Source organism: Ascaphus truei, chromosome 1 (assembly GCF_040206685.1).
Source record: "Ascaphus truei isolate aAscTru1 chromosome 1, aAscTru1.hap1, whole genome shotgun sequence".
Lineage (NCBI taxonomy): Eukaryota > Metazoa > Chordata > Amphibia > Anura > Ascaphidae > Ascaphus > Ascaphus truei.
In genome coordinates, this window is record NC_134483.1 from 462,880,985 (window position 1) to 462,901,680 (window position 20,696).

Genomic DNA, 20,696 nt, shown 5'->3' on the forward strand with positions numbered 1-20,696 from the left:
GGAGACAGTGAAGGCAGAAACAATAGATATCTTTAAAAAAAAAAAACATTTGGAAATCATTGTAGAAAGGAAAGGTATACAGGGATATACCAAACCAGTAAACATGAGAAGGATGTTGATCCAGGGAGAAATCTTATTGCCATTATTGGAGTCAGATCATATTTATTTTTCAATCCTCATCTACTATGTACTGTAACTATGTAACTTGTCTTCATGGACAGGGCCGCCAACAGAAATCTTTAGGACCAGGGCAAATGTAACGATAGTGCCCCCACACCACTCTTCTGCCCCCCCCCCAAATCCCCCACACAGTTTAATGGGGAAGGAAGTATGGGCCTGGATGGGGGAAAGGTATGGGCCTTGTTCAGGGGAGGAAAGGTGTAGACCTTGCAGGTGGGGTGAAGGACACTAAATTGTCCATTCCTTTCAATGGGACTTCCCACAGCGTGAAGATAAATACTTTATATGCATGACTGACACAATGTCGTTTTTGTGGGATCTCCAGCAGATAATCTAATACTTGTTCTCAATGTTTTATGCAGGACATAGAGTCTGGTTCTGAGAGTGGAGGAGATGTTGCCTCACTATGTCACACTCAAAAGAACTTCCCCCAAATTGCTTTTGCTGATCGTACATCATCTGGTCAAATGTCTGGCTATGGAGCTAAACCAAAGAATGTGGTGAGTCAAAAATCTTCCTTCTATAGTGAAATATGGCTGAAGAATGAAGAATTACCTGCAAATCTATGCTTGCCTTTACTTTTGTGCCTGAAATAAATGTTGTGAACTTGCTGTTCAGCATGGTAAGCATTGTGAAGCAGTTAAAAAAAAGTGATAGTAATTTGGGAACTTCCTTCATCTACATTAGAGGCAATACATATTTTGTTAAATCAGATCTTATTATTATTATTATCATTACTAATAATAATAATAACAACTTTATTTCATTTAGCGCTTTTTTCCCAACGAGACTCAAAGTGCTTCACAATTACAGTGTAATATGCGGTATGCAGCACATAGGAATTCTTTGCAGACACAGTTCCTGCCCAGATGAGCTTACAACCTAAGTTTTTGATGCCTGAGGCACAGGGAGATAAGGTGACTTGCCCAAGGTCACAACGAGCTGACACCGGTTCTCCTGCTTCAAACTCAATGTCATTGTTTACAGTCAGTGTATACTCACTGAGCCACTCCTTCTAACCTTGCAGGTGCTGTGGAAGGATTTATAAAAGGTCCATTGGCTATGCAATTCTTTAACCAAGGCTGTGCTGAAAATCTGTGTAATATGGCAGGCAGAGGCTTATAGAGTTCTATGTTAATCAAAGGTGACACATGTTCTCATTGGCATTCCATTACCCAGAATCCCTGGCCGCAGTGGAATCACTGGATGCTTGGAGATAATATGAAAAAGCAGGGTTGAAGACCTGTCTGAGATATGTGACTGTGCTCACAAGAGATATTTTTATTTGTGTTACATTGACATTTTTTTTCTTTTACCCACCATAATTTATTTAATGTCTAAAGAATTAAAATGTTGCTAAACTTCTGAAAAGCTGTGCGGCATTTCTATTTGTGTTTCCAATGAGCCACAGTTGTGACATATAATTTTATATTGTATGCTCATATTTGTGATTCACATGGGGACCACAGGACACCTGGGATACCAATGTCAGTAATTCATGCTCGACAACAAGGAACTTAAAGCAATGATACCCGTGAAACAAAGGGGTTTCCTGAACAATGGCTGTTTTCCTTGTTCAGCTAAGCTCCAAGAGAACCTCTTTCCAAAGAGGAAAGAGTGTGAGGAATACTTCTTTTGGAAGATACAATCTACAGTAACTGCATCTGGATTAAGATTAGGTCACTATGTTACAATCCGTATTGCAGGGAGTAAAGGAATAAAATCTAAAAAAATACCAGAATGTGTCCTTTTCATAAAGAGACCTTCTGGTTTTGTATGACAATGAAGAGGAAAAAAAGAAGGGGTACGTGTAAATAACATTTGCATAAGACTGCAAAACTGGAAATATTTCAAACATTCACCACTCACAAAAATGGAGCAAAATTGTCATCATTCGGAAATATTTGCACCGACTCCAAAACTTAAGTGGGGAAGGAGGAGAGAGAGACATACACACAGAGAGGTTGAACCATAATAGTAATCTCCAAACACAATGAGACCACACCCCAAAGAGCATACAATATGATGTTGGTACCTAAGGCACAAGGAGATAAGTGGCTTGCCAAAGGTTACAGAAAGAGATAACAATAGGAATTCATTAAGTTAATCTGCTTCAAAGGCAGAGTTCTTATCACTAAGCTATTTCTTGAATCCTAGTATGAGAGAAGTGCTACTAAAGCAGATTACCAGGACCCTTAATACATAAACCTATTTGATACATAAACCTGATTTATAACATAAATGCATGCAAATGTGTGTATATATACAGTAATTCCTATTCAACACAAGAAAACGCTAGAAAAATAAATCTCGCTCGAAAACACATCTTAATTATTCATTCAATTATTTTCACAAGTCCAAACTTCTCACTTCTGTATCTATATCTCATGAATGGTCCCTGCAGGTGTCTGGGGTTCCTCAGGTTGTCCCCGAGGGTGTCTGGGGATCCCCGCAGGCCTGCGGTATCAATCCTGTGCATTAAAAGAATGCAATACATTCAAATAAATATGCCCCTCCCCTGCCCCCCAATACATACAGTACAGTAATGGGCAAAATTACTCTTATCCATTTGCCCATTTAAAATAAAACATAAATCAGCAGCAAAAAGTAAATTAAACTGGCACTTACCCCTGCCAGGTTGAAGGCTGTCCTCATCCTCATCACCGTCCTTGTCCTTCGTGGGCATCAACAGCAACAGCACAATAAAAAAAAATACAATCTAATGACCCCTAACCCATTAATCACCTTAGCGGTTAGTTACCAGTATAGTAATTAAGGGGTTAACTCACCCTCCCTCGCTGAAGGGGACACCACCCCATTACCCATTGATTGGCATGATGTTAAAGCATGCCCATATAATATGCTGCATCTGTAAGGGTGTTGTGTGCCAAAAAAAAAGTAGAAAGTGAGACACAATTGGCTATCAAGTTTAGCTTTGCGCAACTCTAAAAAGTCTGTTAATATTAATCTGGTATTTTCTCTTTTGGGAACTTCTATACCAGTAGCATTACAAGGGGGGTGAAAGGGTGAATGTTATCGCAGTTACAGAGGAGGCCATGCACTCCTCCCCATAGCAATGAAACTGATTGCAGTGGGAGAGCGCGGGGCCTCTGTAAGAGAGCAGCCCTTCTCCATCCGCATCATGGTGTCAGGTGATGCTGCAGCATCATGACGTAGCGACACCACGCGGTGACATGTTTCCATGACAACGTGCCATCACAGGAAACAGAGATGTCACATGGTGATTTGTTTCCATGACAACGTGATGGCGCTGCTTCACGTGATGGTGCATTGTCATGGCAACACATCCCCGCTAAGTCATGACATCATAACTTCACCCCCAATCAGATTTTCGGGTGGCTCCCCTGTTCTACACTATGTGTTTTTCTATTTTCTATCCCCTATGTTTGCGCCTCCATTGAGATGACATATTTGATCATCAAAACTTATGGGAATTTTTTTTTTTTTTTAGATGAGCAGCTTTCTCAGATAAGGTTTTTTTTTATATTGTTTATTTATTTTAATAATTTATTGATTTATAATGTAGAATTAAGTTGCCATGTATCAACTAGATAAAGTGTAGAGACGAGCCACCAAATTAATAAAGTGGATGGAGAATCTGATTTAAGAGGAGAGGCTGCTAAGATCTACAAATCTACAAATTAGATTTGTTTACATTAGCAAAGGGGCTTCTAAAATGGAATATGATAATAATATAGTAATATATTTGGGGACAATACAAGGAGCTTTCACAAGAACTATTCGTCCCAGGGGCAGTACAAACGTCACAGGGTCATACCTTAAGGTTGGAGGAAAGGAGATTTCACCACTAACAAAGGAAAAGGTTATTTACAGTAAGGGCAGTTAAAATGTGGAATTCATTACCTGTGGAGACTGTGATGGCATATACAATACAGTAGGTTTCTTAACAAAAAAGGTTGGACATCTTTTATATAGGAAAGTTATATGGGGATATACCAAATAAATAAACATGGGAAGGATATTGATCCAGGGAAATATCTGATTGCCATTATTTGGAGTGAGGAAGGAATTTATTTTTCCCCATATGAGATATTATTTGATAATATTTAATTGTGGTTTTTTGTTTGCCTACCTCTGGATTAACATACTGTAAATACAAATATAAAATAAGTATCTGTCGTCTAAATTTAACATTGGTTGAACTTGATGGACATGTCTTTTTTCAACCTCATCTACAATGTAACTTTATAACCCCAAAATATATTTTACACAGGAGGGATGTCTCTTGATCATAGCTTAATCAAATTTATTATATTCACAGTATGGCTATTACAAATAATATTACACAACAAATGTATAATTATAATACTAGTTCTAAAATAAAAAAGAAACAATAATTCTGTTTTCATTTAATTTATCATGCGTCAAAAATGATTTAAAAACAAATTATGTTTCATCTGCATTAAGCCTTCAAACATACGATGCACAATTTATGAACGTTTGTATTCCTTCTAAGCACCGAAATGTTGCCGAACATTTAAAAAAAAAATCATATAATCTTTGTACATAAGTCACTGGGCCCTATGCTATAAGTGTTCATAAGCCATTATCTAGCACTTATCGTTCAAAATGCCTACTGCAATTCTGTAAGCCTCGATAAGTGGGCGATAAAGGAATGAATTGCCACATTTTTCAGCCATCAAAAAAAGATCGCCGGGTGAGCGGCAATAAGCTACTTATCGGCAGGTTCTGAAACTCGTGCAATTCTAGTAGCCACAATTAGGTTATCGAGGCCTATCATGGCTCTAGAATGGTGAGTGTCTCACAAAATCTTCACGCCAGGAAAAGTTGGCGTGAGGCTGGTGAGAAGCAGCCGATAACCGGAGAGACAGGACTTAGAAAAAAAATGCATTTTTTCTGCATCGGATTGATGCCGGGAGTCTCCGGAGCTGATATCCATTAATATCAGCACCGGTGACCCCCAGCATGAATCCCATGCAATAAAAATGCATCTACAGGCATCTTTATTATCTTAGTGGCGAACCGCTAAGGCAGTGAAGGGTTAAGCCCTCCCGCAACCCACCAAAGTTCAAATACCCCCTTCACCCACCCCCACTACCCACAATAAACATTAAAAACACATTTAATGTCTGCATTTAAATTCATTTAAATGTCTTGCGTCACGTGACCGTGGGAATAAAATGCATAGGAGATACCGGCACCCGATAACGGGACCTGTATCTCAGAAAGAAGGGGGTCACCGGACCTGAAATCAACCCAGTTCTTCTCTGGAGACCCCTGCTCCTCTACACTAGTATTAAAATTAATATTAAATCACATCGATCTCTGGCGAGATTTGCGCAGGGAGTGTGCACGTGCCCGCAATGATGTCGTGCACACGTGAACGGGAGCGCTCGTGGGAGCGTGCACACGCCCGGAATTACGTCATACGCACCTGTTTTTGGTGCCAAAATTTGAAATTAAGATATGTTTTTTGGCACTATATTAGGTGGTCCCTTATGCATAACACCATACTCCTTAAAAAAAGCACGTTTGTGTGAAATGCGTTGGAGGGTTCACACCTCCTTTTTGTAATGCTAATTGGGCAATACATTTTTTTATACCACCTGTTTCCCTACTTCTCTGGGCAGTGCGCTGCTTTGTGCATTTTTTGCATTTTCTCTGCCATAACACACACAGGCAAGATCGGTCTAAAATTACCAATATTTCTTGGCGGTCGTCCAATATATTGCCAGGTATTGTAGTTTAGTGAGTAGGTAATTATCCATTATCATTTGCAGTAGAGAATGGTGAAACTGCAGAGCACCACCAATGTTCAGAAAAAAGAAAAACAATGATCAAGAGGGGACTTCCATAAAAAGTATATTTATTGGATCACATGTGACCACAAAGGAGGTAAAAAAATGCACCAATGCGTTTCACGCACAATGCGCTTTAATAAATTTTATGGGACTCCCCTCTTGATCATTGTGTTTCTTTTTGCTGAATACTGGTGATGCTCCGCAGTTCCACCATTCTCTACTGCTGATTCCTATCACAGCGGATTCTGCATACCGGAGGAACTCCACGGATCACAAGGATGGACAAAGGGCACTATGGAATATGTGTGAGATAATCCTCTCAACCATCCTGAGTTATGTGATTAATTCTAACTACTTTAATATGGGAGATGTTTATTGTGCCATTTTTTCTACATTTGTGGTGATCTTTTCTAGACGCCATTATGCACTATTCTTCCCATGAAATTGTTACTTTATGTTTATATATCTATTTTCTGGAAAGTAGGTTCTGGATTTCATGTTGCTTATTCATAGTGCTGACAGAGCTTGTTGTGTCTGAGCACCGGATCCATTCGGACATTTGTTCTCCATTTTTCATATGCATTCAGATGTAGCGACTTTTAATCTTAACCCTGATCGTATCAAAAGTCCACAGTTCGCATGTTCTTTTCAGTGTTAAAGTGGTAGACAATACAGCAATGTCACAAATTTTTGGAAACAAAAACACACACCGATATTAATATTGATGTTTAGTGAATCTAGTTACCTACTGTATTTCTGAGCTAAAACAAAAGCCAGGGTAACATTTTGAGCATATCCCCGATCAATGCACCGTACGGTATGACATTGCAAGGAGGAAAAAGGTCAATGTGCATTTCATTGCACTTCAAGCAGCAAAACGTGAAAAATCCTATTCTGTTTTCAATTAAATTAATTCTGTAGTATTAGATAATGCTGCCTGCATTTTTTTTTAAACTCCTAATGCCATTTCTAATGTACTGATCATCCTTTGGTTGCTACTACAACATTTAAGAAGTTACATCAAATTTCTCTTTTGAAACAGGCTCTGACAGTGCAAGTTTCTTCAAGTGAAACATATTAGGACATCAGCATATCATCCCCAGAGTGATGTGTCAATCCATGTCATAAAAAGGGAAAATAAGTTCCCAGCGCTTAGTTCTTATTCTGGTGTCAGTGATGTTTCAATTGGGGTAAAGTTGTTCCTCAACTGCGCAGCCACTTTCACTCCCAAGATCAAGTTGAGGAGTTCCCTAATCCAGGGGTCTCCAAACTCAGTCCTCAAGAGCCGCACACAGGCCAGCTTTTATGGATATCCCTGTTTCAGCACAGGTGGCTCAATCAGTGGCTCAGTGCTTGACTGGGCCACTGATTGAGCCACCTGTGCTGAAACAGAGATATCCATAAAAGCTGGCCTGTGTGCGGCCCTTGAGGACTGAGTTTGGAGACCCCTGTCCTAATCAAAGGTATTTTCCAGAAAAAGCAAGAGAAGAAAGGGTGCCAAGAAAGGCAAACGTAAATATAATTGAATTTATATACGAATAAAATGCAATATAGTAACTAACATGCAATATATAGCTGTAGTCGCAGACCTCAGAGTTCAAATTGCAGTGTTATAAGAGCCTTTCTGACCTTGAAGTTATCCACACACGGATCCCCACTTTCAGGCTTTCCTTTGGCGTTCCACATTCTTCTGCCTCTCTGCAATGCTCTCCTCACTCGTTCATTCGATGGCAGACGTCAGTGCGCCATGAAGTCACCTGTGATCTCAGTGTTTTGCTACTTCAGGAGGTCACTATCACTCATCAGTTTTGGCTTCTTATATAGCCCTGTATAGCATTACAAGTAACCCTTCCCAGTCATATCATTGAATATATAGTATAAGTATATTAAACAATATGTTGATGCGGCATCATTCTATTTTAGACGGCATAGATAATTACCAAATGGTTTATATACTACATCTACACAAAATATACATATACAGTTTAATAACGTTTTTTTTTTTAAATTGTTAAAATTATTTTTTTTAATAAAAAAGGGTTATAGCAACATTTTTATTTCCTTTCAATATTTTTTATTTAGAATCACAAAAAGAAAAAATTAAAAAAAAAATAATTAAAAATAAATTAAGAAAAAAAGGAGACATTAATATGAATGTGACAAGTATATAACTAATACTAAAACTATCATTCATAGCCTCTATTATTGCCAACCTGGGTTCATTTCATAGGTACAGATGTAACGCTATTTACTTTTGGCATGTTCTCAATTTGAAGCGGATGGAGCGCAGCCTAAGTGAGGCCACCTCGTGTCCATGCGCTCTCACGGCCTAATGGAGAGTGCATTTCCCAGAAGGAATAATACAGCGGGTGTACCTGTTTCTGAATCGGACTTCCACAGCGTTAATCCTACTGGGGTGCCACCAGTCTCTTAGAGCTACGCTGAGAGATCAGAGAGAAGCAGTCTCTCTGTGTGTCCCCGCGCAGTTCTTACAGCAGATCTCACTATTTTTATTATTATTAGTATACGGTATTGAAGTTGGGGGTTTCCATAGCTGAACTCCATTCATTTCAGGTGTGGAGACCCCCTGCATCACAAAGTACGGGCCTCCCTCCGTATTTAATGCCGGCATCTGCTGCCGGTTTAAATCTCCCGCATCACGGCTAACGTAACCGAGACATTTAAACAGCCCCCAGATACCGTAACTTCATATGGAGGCCTACATCTCAGGAAGCGGGGGTCCCTGGATCTGAAATGAATGGGGTACATCTCCGGAGACCCCCTGCTTCCTGACATGTAGGCTCCATGTAAAAATGGTTTTCAGGCAAAAGGTGGCACTGTGTGCTCATTTGCATGTCGTGTCCCAGAATCCCTTGCTGCAGTGGAAGCACTGTTTGCTAAGTGATAATGGTGAAAGGCATGGTTGCAGAACTGTCTAACACAAGTGATCTTTTTATTTGCTATATGCTATACGGTGGAGATTTCTTGTCGCCTTTTTCCCCCACCATAACTTACAATGTGTATGGTACATGCACACGCACATGCACATGCACTCACTCTCTCACTAGATGAGGTTGAAAGAACACATATGGTCGTCAAGTTCAATCTATGCTAAATTTAGACCGCAGACACTTATCTTATATTTGTATTTACAGTATTTTGTATTTTGATCCAGGGGAAGGCAAACAAAAATCTCAAGTGAAACATCATCCAATGCTGCCACATAAGGGGATAATTAAATTCCTAGCTGACTAAAAATAGTGGCAAGCAGATTTCCAACGTTATTTTGAAGGTATCTATTGTATCTGCCATCATAGTTTCTATGGGTTTTGAATTCCACATTTTAACTGCCGTTACTGTAAAGAACCCTTTGTTCCTGGTGAAATCTCCTCTCCTCCAACTTTAACGTATCACCCATGTTGTTTGGGTTGCCCTTGCGATGAATAGTTATTTTGAAAGCTCCTTGTACTGTCCCCGAATATATTTGTATATTGTTATCATATCCCCTCTTAGACGCCTCTTTTCTAATGTAAATAAATCTATATTAGCTACTGTAGCCTCATAAATCAGACTTTCCATCCCCTTTATTAATTCGGTGGCTCCTCTGCATTTTTTGTAGTTGATACATAGCAACTTAATTCTGCGTTATAAATCATAAATCATAGATCTAGATTATGTTGAAAAAAACATATGTCCATATTGTTCAACCTTTGTTAAATTCTAATTGTCTTAAGTCGTATACTGTATACATCTGTAATTCACCGAAATCCATTCTCCTTCATGTAGCTAAGGGTCAAGCTTAATTCAACTTAGATTACAAAGATAATGTCATTAGTCTTTTCGTACAATGTTTTCTGTCCTGACATGAGGGGAAAAAAAGTATTATTTCTGTTAAAGAAAGTGTACAATGTAAATCTTTAAATAGACACCTCAGTTCATATCAAAGTTCTGTTTTCAAATGCAGATGACAAGGATATTTTATAGCTTACTTTGCCTCTTGAGATCAAAGAGAAACCCATTTACTAAGGGCATAAATATTTGAACTGTACAATATGTTTCGTATAGAGGCTTCTCCTATTCTTGGGTTACATCATCCACAGCAGGAATTAGTCTCCAGTTCAACATATGAGCTTTGTTCTTGTTCTCACCTAGACAACGCACTATACTATATTACGTAAACTGGCAAACAACTTGGAAATATGAAACCTCTTCTCTGTTGTACCATCTCTTCACATTTCACTTTTGTCAGATCGTGAAAAGGTGAAGTGTCTCAAGTAGATTGTAAACACCTTTTCAATGTACTCAATAAAAACATTTGCTGAATAGATAACATAATTATTTCATATAACGTATTTAAAGGTAATTTCTAAAGCATAATCCGCTTAGCAAATACTTTTGCCTTAGCAAGTACGGGACACCTGGGATTTCTATTGCTCTAAACTTTATGTTGTCTCAACGTACATTTGTATTTCTCTTTTGGACTGCGGACTCGCAATTCGCACATACCATGGAAGACAATAAGAGATGAGGATGATAATTAAATGTATGCTAGAGTTGTACGTTCAGTGTATAAAATAACTTTGCTTTGTCATATTGTTAGACTTCAATGAATCATATTATTAGTGCAACCTAGGGGTATTTATAATGGATCATGTGTTCACAGTAACCTTTTCACTTCCGGAAGTCTGGCAGCACGAGTGTGACCGGAGATTGTACTTAGTCGTCCAGAAAACAAACAATTTGTTACGAATTCTAATTGACATCTCTAAACAAATCGGATGTTGCATATAGCAAAGCTTTGGTTGCTTTCATTTTTCTGGAAATGTATTATACTGTAAGTTGAATTTCTTAGGTTCCTCTGAATGGCAAGTGTTTTATCAATCAAGGGTTTTCTTTACTCTTATCCCACCTTGTCCTCATCAGAGACCCCATAAAGATAATGTGGCCGATGTACCATCATTTTATTTAAAAAATGTCAGCACTAAAAACTAATACAATCCTAAAAAAAAAACGTGCGTCATAAAGTATGTATGAACTTCTCTTCTCCTCTTATTAGTAAATATTAATTATTCATGCAATATTATTTACAATAGCCTTACTGGGAAAAAAATATATATTTGGTAACCCATATAATGAATCAATCTTACTGCATCAAATAAATGTTGTGGCTAATGCATAGCTAATCATTTTAGGGTTCACGCCAAGTTGCACAGACGGTTGTAGTGCACTTTTAATTGATTTTTTAGCACAGAGAAATATAATTTTTTTAGTACATGTTTGCCAAAAATAATAAAGAAATTAAGAGATTGATTAAAAAAAAAATGTTCATGCCGCAGACACAGGTGGAGAACTCTGAGGTTAGTATATAGGGGCTCTCAAGTGCAATTGAAATTGAGTACAGTAGGGCCCCGCTTCTCGGCGACCCGCCAATTCGGCAGTACCGAGAAGAGGGCTGCCATGTCTGCGCATGCGCAGAAGGGAGATAGCAGAGTTTGCGCATGCGCAGAAGGGGGAGTGGCCGAGTTTGCGCATGCGCAGAATGGGGGACTGCAAGTTTTCGCATGCGCAGAAGGGTAGGAGACGCCGAAAATCGGCGGTTCTGCTTTTCGGCGCATTTCACTTTGTGGCGGCGCCACCACCATGGAACGGAACCCGCCGTATGAGCGGGTCCCTACCGAACATGCATCAATTTTATACTACAAAAATCTTTTTGTGATGCTTAGTACAGAAATTGGAAAAATTACTGTCCCTGTGACCGCAAGAAACCGAGTGTAAATCCCCTGCATTTATTTGCGTTTTGCAGATGCAGAGACCACGACTAAGCCACGGCTGCCAAAATGGATTTTAATCTCGGCCGTAGTACTCAGAAGACACTCCAGACACACATACTGAATTGCAATCACATAAATAACCGTACAAACAATGCTGCCGGCTGACCGTAGCTGAGCCGCGTCAACAAAGTCCTCTCGTGGCTGTAATCTTGCACCTTGCCACGGTAACGGGACAGTAGGTCTTGCTACATCTGCACATAGGCCACAAAGTGAGGGAGAAAGGGGACTCTGCCTGTGCGAGCACTCGTGAACACACAGTGACATCATAAAAAGGAGCAGCCAGTGGAAATTAAACACCTAGACGTCTTTAGTATGGGATGGAAGCATTCAGGTTTAAAAAGGTCAATGTTTTGTTAACATGCTGCCAGGCTGGAGGATGCGGGAATCCTAGAACCAGCCAATATAGTGCATTGAACCATAGTGTCTGGTCTATTTAAGAAATCTTCATGGAAGTCAAAATGACAAATGCAATATTTTATTATGCAGATACATTCGCTTTTATTTTATCTGCATAATAAAAATATTTCATGCGTCATATTGACTTCAATGAAGATAATATTTATAGGTGTCGGATTTGGGTAAAAAGGGCATCGCTCACTGAGCTGAGCTGTAATTGGTATTAGTGCACTTTCATCCTAGGAGGGATCACCCCTTTAAAGTAGGGGTCTGCAAACTGGGGGGTGCAAGATTTCCAGGAGGGAGGCGGCGGTGGCAGAGGCCCAGGGCTCTTCCCCAAGGCATTTAAATGAAATGACAGGGGATCGCGTGAGAACTCTGCAACTTCCCTTGTCTTCGGCTACTTGTCGCCATGACCACTGCGGCGTCATTTGACGTTGAAGACAAGGTAAGGAGGGGGCGCGAGCAGCGGGGGGAGAGAGCAGGCAGGGGGCACAGCGGGGAAAGTTTGTGCACCCGTATTTTAAAGGATAATTACATTAAGTTGCAGTAGAAAAAGGGAAGCTGAGTGAATGAGAAACTATATATAGTATATTGAGACATTTTGCAAATTATCTCCTTTTAAAACAGAATGGTAGAAATGTAAACCAGGTTATACCTTCTCATACTATTTTAACATTATTGTTGATGTAGTCTTTTAACAACCTTTATTATGTCACTTTTAACACACTGTTTTTCCCCTTTCTTTTCATTCTATAAAGTTACCTACTTGTAAACGTCCAGGTTTTCACCATTTTTCAAATACTGTCATTTCTTTCTGTGTAAGTAGTAGGGACTAGGTCTGTATGGTCACATACTTATTCCATTCATTTTAATAATATTTGAAATGAAAAAAAAAATACTTTTATGCTGTTTTATCTACATTCCTTCCTGGAAACGTTTTCTCCCATTTTGGTTTTCCATTGAAATCCTTGCCTCAGATTTTCCTACAAACCGCTCCAATTGTCTTAGGTGCTTAAAAAACACTGGTCTTAGCAAAACTGACACTATGGGGCTTATTCACAGAACTTTCATACGTGGCCTATAAATGCCCTTATAGTGCGATATTGCCTGTGTTGCTATTCACAAAGCTCAGATAAAATGGGAATATCGCAGTGAAACTGCTTTTTATGATACTATAAACCAGAAACTGCTATTCGCTAAGCAGTGATAAGCAGGTAGTACTACAAAAACTTGCAATATTTTGGCGCCAGCTAAAGTCTGGCGCTAAAGGTACTGCAAGATGCATAAAATATAAATTATTTTTGTTTTACTGCACAGTATCAGGATTGATACCAGAGGCCGGTGGGGTCCCTACGGATACCCACAGAGCCACAGGAGATCCACGAGTCCCAGGGTGTTCCCGTGGGCCCCCGAATCACCGGGTGGTCCTGGGGTTCTCCACATCTCTTAAGGGCCCTGCGGATTCCCGGGGGTCCGTGCAAGACTCTAGAGTTCCCCGCTGGCCTCCTGTATCAATTATGCAATGAAAATAAAATTGCAGCCAGTTTCATTACCTTAATAATAATAATAGCATGTTCTTGTATAGCGCTGCTAGTTTTACGTAGTGCTTTACAGAGACATTTTGCAGGCACAGGTCCCTGCCCATTGGAGCTTACAATCTATGTTTTTTGGTGCCTGAGGCACAGGGAGCTAAAGTGACTTGCCCAAGGTCACAAAGAGCCGACACCGGAAATTGAACCAGGTTCCCCTGCTGCAAACTCAGTGCAGTCTTTACTCACTGAGCCACTCGCTAACCACTAAGGTAATGAAAGGGTTAAATAGCAGGTCCTGCTTTGTTGTTGGTACAGGTGGGGGGTGAAGCTTGTAGTTGCCCCAGGATGGTCGATCAGGCCTTGCAGGAAGGTGGCAGTAGACGTTAACCCTTTCATTACCTTAGCGGTTACAACGGTTAAGGTAATGAAGAGGGGTTAACCCCTTGCGCTACCCTACTGCATGGAATAAACACCCACCCATGGAAACTACCACCTTCACCCACTCCCAGTACCAAAAACCGGAATGGGTAAAAGTGCTATTAACCAAAGATGGCTAATAGCGTTTTTCCCAATTTAAGAAAACATTACTGTGCAATACATAAATACAACCCCCCCCCAACCCCAACACATACCGTAATGGGAAAAATTATTATTATCCAGATATGTATGAGTTACAGGCCCCTGTATGGGATTCAGTGCCATAACACTTAGAAAAAAAAAACAATAAATGGTGTATTTTCTTAGTGAATACCGTTTTGACACACATGTTTTATAGTGCGGTAAAACAATGCAAAGTCGCTCGCCAATGCGCTGATTTTAGTGAATAGGCCCCATAGTGTTTATGCTATTTCTTATGACGACTCAATGAGCTCGCTCTTTATTTAATTAATTGGGAACATCTGGCAGAAGTCACAATCTCTAATTGAGATCTCCTCAAAGTATAGTTATACACATATATTGTAACTATATATTTTAGTTCGTACACATTGTAGAGTGCTATATATTATACAGTACCATATATATTTGATGGTACCATACACCAATCGATTTAATTGTGAAATATTTAGGACTCACAAGTTTTTTATTCATCTGTTAGGTAGTTTATTGGATTTGTATTTGCCCAGCACATAGTATATGTAATGTCTAGTCCTCTCCCCATAAATTAAAGGCAGAAGGAAGGTGTACTGTACTCATAAAAACGTCTACAGCTGCCACAGGTGCTCCGCAAACTAATGTAAACATCCATGAAGTAAACATCACGTGGACGATAATAATATTTATTTCTCAGAACATCAACATTTCTATCCTACAGTATCTTGGACCTTTATTAGGATTAAGACCAATTCTGCCTGCCCAACCCTTATACACACAAGTAAGGGGAAAGATGTGCTTACGTGCAGAAAAGGCACTGATGACTCGTAACTGGTGATAGCAATTGCTAAGCAACATACATATGCAGCATATTAATATATTGCAGTAAAGAATCTCACACAAAACACGTAGCAAAAGCTGAGAAGAACTGAGAAATAATATTGGAACAAAATGCATGCAACAAAAATTAATAATATAAAGTAATACATTGGAAACCGATGTGTAAATCTTGCCTGCTGCATCGGGAATCTAAATGAACAACAATATGCATTACAATACAATAAACTCTTCCTAAGTTTGTTAGAGAATCTTAAAGGTGCAATTCATACAATATCCTACTGTACATGTGTGTGTGTTTTAAACAAAAAAAAATCAGTTCTGTAGTATTATTAGATAATACGTACTACATTTAAAAAAACAATGATTCAACTCTTAATGCCATTTTTGATGAGTTTTAATATACTGAAGATCCTTTGATTTCTATACAGGTAATCCTCGCTATCCAACATTTCACTTTACAACTAATGGCATATCCAACACTTTACAATGCAACCCAGCGGGCTGTTTTTCTACACTGGAATGTGTTATCCAATGCTCACCGCCACTGATTAACATGGGACTCACTTTACAACGGTTTCACTATCCAACGCTACTTCCAGAACGGATTCCATTGCATAACAGAGGACTGCCTGTAGTGGGTTTTAGCCCACCTCCATAGCAGTGCAAGATTTCCTGGTTGTGATAATTTGTTGCCAATATTCCTAGTAGTTTAAGATGTAAAACTGTAACAATATGCAGTTACCTTAGTAATATAAGAATACATTGTAGCTGCTGAGTTACACTGATTGAAGGATTGATTGAAACTGAAAGGCAGACATTTAGTGAACCCTGGAAGCAGGATCGTTGCTGATCGATCACAGGAGAACTAATTGATCGTCAGCTTAGGTAATTAGTTTTCAATAAAGGTAACCGAAGGCTGCATATAGTGTCCCTTGGATTGCATCTTTAAGATATAAGCATACCAATTTTAGTACCTACATGTTTACCCTAAATCATGGAATCTTTCCAAAATCATCTTAAAATGTCTTCCTGATTTTAAAGCTGCAGTTCATGCTGCCGTTTTTTAAAATGTATTTGTTATTTTTTCCATGCATAAACCAAAATAGGCTTCTGTGAAACACAGGAGAATATATCTAAATCAAGGCAAAGTCTAACTAACACCCACTATGGGGGTTCAAAGACACCTAGATTAAATAAACCCATATGAGGGGAACGATTACTAACCACAAAGTGGCAGCAAAGTGTGTTATTAAAAAACACACATGTAGGATATTGCTTGAACTGCTGCTTTAAAGTATGCAATTTACTGAAAGCACAGGAAAAAAAGCCGGGCCAGTTACAGTATGTCCGTGTGCATTTTAAACAGTCCAGTATCAAAGGGGCATTGAACACATTGGAAATAAATGTATTGCCTCACCCTTTACTGCTTATGGGGGTAAAAAAACAAGACATATTTACATTGAGTCGTTTTAAAATTGTACTCTAAACTATAGCATGAAACAGTAATCCAAATTGTTGAATTTGTTTATCCTAACTTATCTTCTTGTATAAGAAAGCTATATAAAGCAACATTCCCACCACTCCCCTCTTTATTTCTTATTTGTATATGTAAAGCATGTGACAACGTACAATTCTACATGTACCTAGCAATTGTTTGGTGCTCCTGTTATAAATGTGTAAAAATCCTGACTGTGTACCTAACATAATGGCTGCTTCAGTCAGTGTAAATGCTGGGAAATTTGGCAACATATAATCACAAACAGGAAAGTGTTGCAAAGATCTTGAGGAGGTGAGCTACAACTACTGTAGATCTCTAAGGATGTTTAAAACGCATAAAAAATGGCATTAAGGCTACGGCCCCAGTGCCTGCGCTGCACGCGCGTCTGCGAGGCTGGCGGCGCTTGCAGCCAAGTCCCCCAGTCTGCAGTGAGCTGCAGGGGGAAAGACAAGGGGGGGCGTGATGGGGGAGTAGCGGGGAGTGACGTCACCCAGCAGGTTCACCCTCATTGGCTGAACCGCATGGGGGGCATGGCCTAGTGCTCCATCACGAGTCCTTATCTCAATTTTCTTGAGAGCAGGAGTTTCTGTCGGCCCCATTGTGGGGCGGCTCTTGTCCCTTCAGCGTCCGCCTTAGTGGGCGCTGCAGTAGCCAGCGGGGACCTGGCCTGACTGTTGAATAATATTTTTTTTTAATTCAGTATTATCTAATACTACAGATTTTTTTTTTAAACATAATATTTCATATGTTTTGCTACTTTAATCTGAAGTGCAAACTTCTGCTGGTATAATGCAATATTGTTTATTTATTTATATTCAAGATATTTTTATCTATAATAATGAGTTCACTTCCAGCAATACATAAAAGCAAATGCCTTCATATTGTAGCGGATATTTTTGCATTTATTGTTCCAGAACACTAATAATGAAGCTTTCATTTAGACAATGTGGAAGAGTGTAGCTTGTGTGTATATCCACTTTGATTCTGTTATAGTAGAACTTCGAACCAATTGCTTCTTCTGATATTTTGAGGATTATCTATCCCTTGAATTTTCAGTGATTTTGTATGACCTCCATGTACTTCTCTCACATGACGTGAGATGGGTGTACTCAAACTGTTATGAATAGAAGCCACATGTTCTAGTATGCATCTTCTGAACAGTCTTCTAGTCTTCCCAACATATTTCATGCCACTGTCACTTGTGGTCAGATAAATGACACCTTGTGTCTTGCAGTTAATCAGGTGTTTCAAATGAAATTGCTTTAGTTCGTTGGCACTAGTAAAGTGTTTATTTGTTTTTATATACTGTAATTACATGCCTTGCAGTTATTACACTTACAGCATCCCTTTGTGCACTAGTATAGCCATGTTGATGTTCGTGATCTTGAAAAGTGGCTGTGAACCAACATATCTTTTAGAGTTTTGATATGTTTCCAAACCACACCCGGATTAGTATTAAACACCTCTTTCTGATCCTCCTCATTCAACAAGATGTGTCAATGTCTTTATAAATTGCATATCTTTCCATTGTCTGTTAAACGTTGTTATGCAGCGCATTGATTTTTTTTGGTGTGTTTAGCGCTCAGTGATATGCTCTGTTTACATTTTTTGGAGCTGTATCCTATTTGAAGAAATCTCATTCTCATTTTGTGTGCTTGTTTTTTTTAATCTGAGGGCTAAAAGCAAATTCTACGGATCCTTCAAAGTTCTCCCCTTGGAATGCCTCCAATTAGTGGAGAGGGGTGATGACTGTCAACTCTTAAAAAATTGTTAGTTCCCGTAGATTTCCTAAAAGTAGTAGTTTTTAGTTGACCTTCCACTGTTTTGTGGATTGTGAATTCTAAAAAGTCAATAGAAGTTAGATGGTTAGCATAAATGATGGCTATTCATATTGAGACAGTTGAGAAAAATACTCAAACAGTTCCTTTCCATATCATGAGTGTATCATCCATAAGCACAATCTCAGCAAGCTCAGAGCCCCAAAAACCACCACATTATATATCGTATATCGTATATTGTATATCGTGCAACTGAGCATGGCCAAATTTATATAACAAAAGACAGAAAAGCCCAATGCTACATCCAATGTGACAAAAATACACATTGAAATACGTATATATTCACCTGAATAAGGGTCATTTAGTTAAACCCTTTGGCCAAAGCATCATAAGCCTGCAAGCCCCATGACCAGTAAGCAGGTCCTAACACTACAATGCAAATTCGCATTTACCTCTGCTGGGGGGAGAATGACCACAATGGACCTGTACTGCAAAAGAACATGAAAAAATCTTGCGGCTTAAATAGTCGGGTGAGCTTAAACCCCGGGAGGAGGGTCCACTAACCTCCAAACAACTGATACCAGTTGAAAATCAAATGAATAAATAAAATCCCAGCAAGCTTAGAACCCCAAAATCTACCACATCATATAAAAAAAAAAATATATATAGATATATAGATATATATATATATATATATATATATATATATATATATATATATATATATATATATATATATATATATATATATCTATATATATATATACACACACACACACGTGTCAAAAGGAGTGCTACTGAGCTTGGCAAAATGTATACCACAAGAGACAGAAAAGCCAAATACACAGTGAAATACTTACATATTCTCATTTAGTTAAACCCTTTGGCCAAAGCGTTATTAGCCTGCAAGCCCCATCAATGCATGACTTGGCCAGTAGCACTCCTTTTGACATATATATATATATATATATATATATATATATATATATATATATATATATATATATATATATATATATATATATATATTGTGATGCCCACACCATGTTGCAGTCTCTTTTGTCTCAAGTTAAGGCCGGAAACATTGTATTTTCTAAGCAGGGGTTTATTTACAGGGATTAAATCAAACAACAAGCCCACCGTCCCTTTAAGAAAACCAAATAATAAAATAAAATCCTATCCCTTTCAGGGATCTAACTACACATTCAGCTCCAACCCTTACTAACCCGGATGGATCGCTAAGCTCATTCCACCCCAAACAGATATTATTATTGCTGAGCATATAACGTCTCTGTATACAGCAAATAAGGGTTTGGCTTATCTGTAAATCCAGGTGTTGGCACGGACGTCACTGCTTCAGCACAGTCTGACGTGCTTTCTTCTTCTCTCTGGGATTCAGCCCCATGGGATCTCAGAGAAACTCCTATAGGTCCTCTGTAACCAGAAGTCACTGATTCAGCACAGCTCTCTCACTCTTTACCAGCTTCTTTAACCACCTTCCGTTAGCTGGGGAGCTCCTCTGTCTGTCTTCCCTTCCCCTCCCCCCCCCCCCACCCCACCCCCTTCTCTAGGGAAAAACAGTCTCTCCGTGCCTTGCAGCTTCCGGCCTTTTAAGCACTTCCTGACTATTCCGAGCAGGCTGATTAGCTTCATTCTTCAATCTTCAAAAGTGGGGACAAAAACACTGTCTCAAACTACAGGCCAATCTCACTTCTCCCAATTCTATCCAAAGTCATGGAAAAATGTGTCCACTCCCAATTAAGCGATTTCTATACCAAGAAAAATTTCCCTAGCCAATTCCAATCTGGATTTCGCCCCAAACACTCCACCGTAACTACCCTGCTAAAAGTTTGCAATGAAATACAGTGTGGAATGGAACGGGGACAACTCACTGGTGCAGTATTCCTAGATTTTGCAAAGGTTTTTGACACAGTCGATCATGCTATCCTGCTTAACAAACTCCAGAGCTCTGGAATAGGGAAACATGCTTTAAACTGGTTTCAGTCCTACCTATCAGGAAGATCCCAACATGTGTCCATTTCAGGCTCTAACTCCAACCCCCTGGATATCACCTGTGGTGTCCCACAAGGCTCTGTTCTGGGGCCCCTACTCTTCTCAGTGTTCATTAATGTTCTTCCCACAGCTTGTAAGGAAGCCTCAATACACATGTATGCAGATGACACAATCCTATATGCACACAGTCGAGAGACTCGAAAACTGGATTTCCCAAAACAAACTGTTTT

The 20,696-nt window shown here is 39.2% G+C and overlaps 1 protein-coding gene across 1 annotated transcript in view; it reads left to right on the plus strand.

The window, feature by feature from the left end:
* The window catches only part of DLC1 (DLC1 Rho GTPase activating protein), a 459,196-nt gene that overhangs the window by 101,935 nt on the left and 336,565 nt on the right, over positions 1 to 20,696 (plus strand). The window contains exon 4 of the mRNA XM_075565991.1: positions 543 to 680. Within this exon, the coding sequence (XP_075422106.1) occupies positions 543 to 680 (138 nt within the window). The remainder of the gene's footprint in view (positions 1 to 542; positions 681 to 20,696) is intronic.